The following is a 6,000-nucleotide window of genomic DNA, read 5'->3' as shown; positions in this document are numbered from 1 at the left end:
TTTTAGCTCTTTGAATGGGGATCCTGACTGTGTTGGGGGGGGTTGGGGGGGTTACAGCCACAATGGAAAACGACATTTTCTTTATTTTCCTCCCCTTGCGAGTTGCATTTCTCTGCTGAAACAGCCACCTGCAGCCCACTCAGCAAATTGAGTTGCTCTTGCTTCGTATTACATCAGCAAAGCTGTAACCAGCAATCCTTAATCCCCAGAGATGTTCTCTCCTCTCCCTCCCTCCCTGGCCACCTCTTAAACTCTTCATTTTGTAAGAGAGGCTCCCTTTATTCTGCATTACAGTTGTGGGTCGCTCTTGCTAGAAGACTTCCCCAAATCCTACTTTTTGAATAGGATTGCAGAGTTGGAAAGGAGATCTAGTCCAACCCCCTTGCAATGCAGAACTCTCAAACAAAGCATCCACGAGAGATCCAACTTCTGCTAGATTGTAGCCATGGCATACAAGGGGAAAGGTATGGGGAGGGCAGAGGAAAAAATCAAGCTCTGGCACCAGTTCTTAAGCCCTCAGCATCTTACCCATGTCAACAGCACATAACTCCAGTTCTTTAGACAGCTTAAGGCGGTTGTGACTAAACTCAACAAGAAATTGAAAGAAAATTCGACCAGCTTACCTAGTTCAGGAGACAGGAGGTGCCTATCTGCCAGAGTCCAAAAGGTTGGCAAAGGAACAACAGAGCCCCTTCCTATAAATTAAGATTGTGCCTACTTTACAGCCCATTCTCTACAATGGCTGGAGAAAGGCGGCTGCATGCTCAGATCCAGCAAGATGGCTAATCTGGCTTCCAGCAACTGGTATTAAAAAGCATCGCTGCTTCCAACTGCAGAGACAAAGGTTTGGCTCTCATGGGTAACAGTATACCCACAAATACCAAACTACTGCATTTTGGGGAGGCGTCACGAAGAAAGCGACCTACCGTATTTTTTGCTCTATAAGACTCACTTTTTTCCCTCCTAAAAAGTAAGGGGGAATGTGTGTGCGTCTTATGGAGCAAATGCAGGCTGCGCAGCTATCCCAGAAGCCAGAACAGTAAGAGGGATTGCTGCTTTCACTGTGCAGCGATCCCTCTTGCTGTTCTGGCTTCTGAGATTCAGAATATTTTTTTTCTTGTTTTCCTCCTCCAAAAACTAGGTGCGTCTTGTGGTCTGGTACGTCTTATAGAGCGAAAAATACAGTAAGCCTGCCCATTCTTCTGAAGAGAATGCCAGCAAGGCTGAACACAATGTAAAAAAAACCACTACCACAAACAAACAGACTGCAGTTCCCAAAGCAGCTTTGAGCCCTTCGGAAGGAAGACACTCTTGAAACCCGTGTGCAGTTCAAGTGAATATACCGTTTATTGAGCAGCATTTTCAATGCAGAATAGTCGGGACTAATTTTTTGCAGTCCTAACAAACAGCAGCTGTATTGGATATGAGTTAACTGTGCATCTATACAGAAGGGGTGGGCAGCAGAGGCTTGGGTGGGCTTGCCAAAACCGGTCGCTACATCGTCAGCTCCTGCACAAAAAGAAAAAGGAGAGAGAGATGTTGCAAATACAAAAGTGGCAAAGCCTATTTCCTCCGTGTTGCCCCTTTGCAGGGTTGAGTTGGGACAGTTCCTCATGTTCATAGGATCGCCCTGAATTGAGCGCCACAGATTTTAAACAGCTCTGTCGCACACAGTACTTTCCAGGTAGCTTGGCTGATGCACAAACATTTAATTGCCCCTCAACCAAGCATAACTCGCGGGTGGTGCTGTGGGTTAAACCACAGAGCCTAGGACTTGCCGATCAGAAGGTCGGCGGTTCGAATCCCTGCGACGGGGTGAGCTCCCGTTGCTCCCTGCTACTGCCAACCTAGCAGTTTGAAAGCACGTCAAAGTGCAAGTAGATAAATAGGTACCACTCCAGCGGGAAGGTAAATGGCATTTCTGTGCTCTGCTCTGGTTTTGCCAGAAGTGGCTTAGTCATGCTGGCCGCATGACCCGGAAGCTGCACGCCGGCTCCCTCGGCCAATAAAGCGAGATGAGCGCCGCAACCCCAGAGTCGCTGGGATTTGAACTGCCGACCTTCTGATCGGCAAGTCCTAGGCTCTGTGGTTTAACCCACAGCGCCACCCGCATCCCGGCATACAAGGTTATCCGCATCTAAATATCCATCCACATTTATTTCCCCCATTTAATCTGGCCTTGGCAGAACACAGAAACAGGTCTGGCCCAAGACATGTTAGCACGAATGCCTCCGACCCTGAGGAGAAGGGGTGAGTGAAGATCTACATAAGGAGTAAGGAGGAGATTGAGGTTGAATCCTGACAACAGAAGTACTGTTTTGGGGGAACGGGGCGGGTGGGTGTGGAGGACTCCCTGGTCCTGAATGGGGTAACTGTGCCCCTGAAGGATCAGGTGCGCAGCCTGGGAGTCATTTTGTGCTCACAGCTGTCTATGGAGGCGCAGGTCAATTCTGTGTCCAGGGCAGCTGTCTACCAGCTCCATCTGGTACGCAGGATGAGACCGTCCCTGCCCGCAGAGTGGTGCATGCTCTGGTTATCTCCCGCTTGGACTACTGCAATGCACTCTACGTGGGGCTACCTTTGAAGGTGACCTGGAAACTACAACTAATCCAGAATAAGGCAGCCAGACTGGTGACTGGGAATGGCCGCCGAGACCTATAACACCAGTCCTGAAAGACCTACATTGGCTCCCAGTACATTTCCAAGCACTATTCAAAGTGTTGGTGCTGACCTTTCACGCCCTAAACGGCCTCGGTCCAGTATACCTGAAGGAGCGTCTCCACCCCCATCGTTCTGCCCGGACACTGAGGTTCAGCTTCGAGCGCCTTCTGGCGGTTCCCTCACTGCGAGAAGCCAAGTTATAGGGAACCAGGCAGAGGGCCTCCTCGGTGGTGGCACCCACCCTGTGGAACTCCCTCCCACCTGATGTCAAGGAAATAAACAACTACCTGACTTTTACAAGACATCTGAAGGCATCCCTGTTTCGGAGGCCCAGCCAGATGGATGGGGTATAAGCAATAAATTATATTCCAAGAAACAGGTAGGGGGCAGGGGAAGAATCAAACCAACTTTAAATTGGAATCAAAGGCCATGGGGTTGGGATGTTGCAGAACCCATGAGACCCCACAGTGCAGCCCTTGCCATTTCCACCCTATGGGTGGGAGACGACAGCAGTGCCTCCTGTTCACTGCAGCGGCAGACTCTGTTCTCTCAAATTTCAGCATCGCCTCGTTGGGGAGTTTGCATGGCGCCACGCATGGTGCTTTGCAAGCCCTAGCAACCAGCTGCTGGTGCTTTGCAAACCCTAGCAACCAGCTGCTGGTGCTTTGCAAGCCCTAGCAACCAGCTGATGGTGCTTTGCAAGCCCTAGCAACCAGCTGATGGTGCTTTGCAAGCCCTAGCAACCAGCTGATGGTGCTTTGCCCCTAGCAACCAGCTGATGTCCAGGTTATTGTGATACTACCTGATTGACAGGTGGGCGCCCCCGCAGGGGATGAAGGGAGGCAAGGATCCGGCCCCGCTGGCCAGATCCAGAGACCCTTTTGCCCAGAGATGAGGCCTTTCTCAGCTATAGATGCCCACCCTAGAGGTGAGAATTACAGAGTTGGAAGGGACCCTGACGGTCATCTAGTCCAACCCCCTGCAATGTAGGAAGTGCAACTAAATAATCCCTCCCACTATTCCTGACCTAAGCACATGTTTTGAATCAAGAGGGTCCAAACTATCGAAGGAGAAGCAGCTAAGGCAGAGAGAATTGTCGCCATGCCCCATCCGGGCACCGAAAACCCAAGGATTTCATCGTTCAGATTTCGCACACGCACCCCACTTCCCCGCACATACGAGACTCACCATGATGGCGTTCACAATGTCGTTGTTGTTGTGACGCAGGGCGCGCACCGCTTTGGGGTGAGACACGTTGGCTTGAGCCATGACCAGCTCGATATCCCTCACCTCCAGACCCGTTTCGTCAACCTGCCGGGAGATACAAGGATGAGAACTTAGAAGATCCCATCCAGGTGCTAGCAGATCTGCTCCTGTGTTGTATCTACCTCCCTAACAGAGGACCGAGTCAGAACACTGGTCCATCTTACTCAGTGCAGACTACACGGACCGGCAGCAGCTCTCCAGGGTTTGGGATGGAGAGCATCTCCCTACATGAACCGGCCTGGGTGCCCAAATCCCACCTTCTCTCGGTCCCACCAGCATCAGAGGCAAGGCTGGGGTTGACCCGAGAGAGAGAGAGCCTTTTTTGTGGTGGCTCCCATATTGTGGAATTCCCTCCCAAGAGAGGTCAGACTGGCTCCCTCCCGGTTATCCTTCCGCCAACCGGTTAACACCCTCCTGTTCACGCAGGCCTTTGGTGCAGAGGATACTACTGTCAGGGCAAACTGGATTTTAAGGCGTTCTGGCGTATTTTAATTATTGTTCTTGGCTTGTTCGGTTTGTATCCCTTTGTCTTTTACAGTGGTACCTCGGGTTAAGTACTTAATTCGTTCTGGAGGTCTGTACTTAACCTGAAACTGTTCTTAACCTGAAGCACCACTTTAGCTAATGGGGCCTCCTGCTGCTGCCGCGCCGCCGGAGCACGATTTCTGTTCTCATCCTGAAGCAAAGTTCTTAAACTGAAGCACTATTTCTGGGTTAGCAGAGTCTGTAACCTGAAGCCTATGTAACCTGAGGTACCACTGTATAGCACTAATTTTTAATGCTGGAATCCCAGCTTGGGAGAAAGGCAAGATATAAATACATTAAATAAACAATAATATGAGTAACAAATAATAATAATAATAATAATAAATAAATAATCTCCCAGCCCTCCCTGGAAATGATGTTGGGGAATGAACCTGGGACTTTCTGCACGCAAAGCCGATCATCTCTCGCTGAGCTATTGCATTTCTTAACGATGCTTGGCCTGCACAGAAAAAGCACTCTGGATCCTGAAATTCATTCCAATTGTGCAGATAAAATAGAACTGACAGAATTCTACACAATGGGGTGTTAGTGTGTGAAAATAGTCCAGATCCAGGGATCCCCAGATGGTGATTTCGGGCAGTATCCTGGCACCCAGACATCTTCACTCGGTCGCAAGTTGCTGAGAGCCAAATGCAAAATGCGCCTGGCTAATTTCGAAGACTGTCTTTTTTGTGGTGAGGCGAACAGAACTGTAGACAGGATCCCAAATGTGGCTGCACCGTGGTTTTGTGTATCAGTATTATATCGACAGTATTATTTCCTATTCCTTTCCTCGTGATCCCTACTAGTGTGGAATCTGCCATTTTAAACGGCAGCTTGTTGTTGCTTAGTCGTTTAGTCGTGTCCGCCTCTTTGTGACCCCCTGGACCAGAGCACGCCAGGCACTTCTGTCTTCCACTGCTTCTCACAGTTTGGTCAAACTCATGCTGGTAGCTTCCAGAACACTATCCAACAATCTCGTCCTCTGTCGTCCCCTTCTCCTTGTGCCCTCCATCTTTCCCAACGTCAGGGTCTTTTCCAGGGAGTCTTCTCTTCTCATGAGGTGGCCAAAGTCTTGGAGCCTCAGCTTCAGGATCTGTCCTTCTGGTGAGCACTCAGGGCTGATTTCCTTAAGAATGGATCAGTTTGATCTTCTTGCAGTCCATGGGACTCTCAAGAGTCTCCTCCAGCACCATAATTCAAAAGCATCCATTCTTCAGCAATCAGCCTTCTTTATGGTCCAGCTCTCACTTCCATACATCACGACTGGGAAAACCATGGCTTTAACTATACGGACCTTTGTTGGCAAGGTGATGTCTCTGCTCAACGGCAGCTTATTCAGCCCAATTATATGACCCCAAGATCTCGTTCCAGGCCTACCCACACCAAACCACGTACCTCCTCTTCCTCCTCACTCTCCTCCTTGATCGTGAGGGTGGGAGCTGCTTCGGTGATCAACGGCGAGTGCTCCATGGGGACCTTGAACTTCTCAGCGGCAGCTTTGTGTACCTGCTGAGAGAGGTCTTCGATCTGTGGAAGACAAGAGGG

At 49.9% G+C, this 6,000-nt stretch overlaps 1 protein-coding gene across 1 annotated transcript in view; it reads right to left on the bottom strand.

The window, feature by feature from the left end:
• Nucleotides 1–1,323: 1,323 nt before the first annotated feature.
• Nucleotides 1,324–6,000, bottom strand: part of LOC309514808 (uncharacterized protein) — a 62,739-nt gene continuing 58,062 nt past the window's right edge. Inside the window, exons 7-9 of the mRNA XM_082192125.1 lie at nucleotides 5,851–5,982; nucleotides 3,850–3,972; nucleotides 1,324–1,509 (exon numbers count right to left, since the gene is read on the bottom strand). Coding sequence (XP_082048251.1) covers nucleotides 1,495–1,509; nucleotides 3,850–3,972; nucleotides 5,851–5,982 — 270 coding nt within the window. The 3' untranslated portion in view covers nucleotides 1,324–1,494. The remainder of the gene's footprint in view (nucleotides 1,510–3,849; nucleotides 3,973–5,850; nucleotides 5,983–6,000) is intronic.

This window comes from Podarcis vaucheri, assembly GCF_965113315.1.
Source record: "Podarcis vaucheri genome assembly, chromosome: 12".
NCBI classification, from domain to species: Eukaryota; Metazoa; Chordata; class Lepidosauria; order Squamata; family Lacertidae; genus Podarcis; species Podarcis vaucheri.
This window is presented reverse-complemented; position numbering and strand designations above follow the sequence as displayed.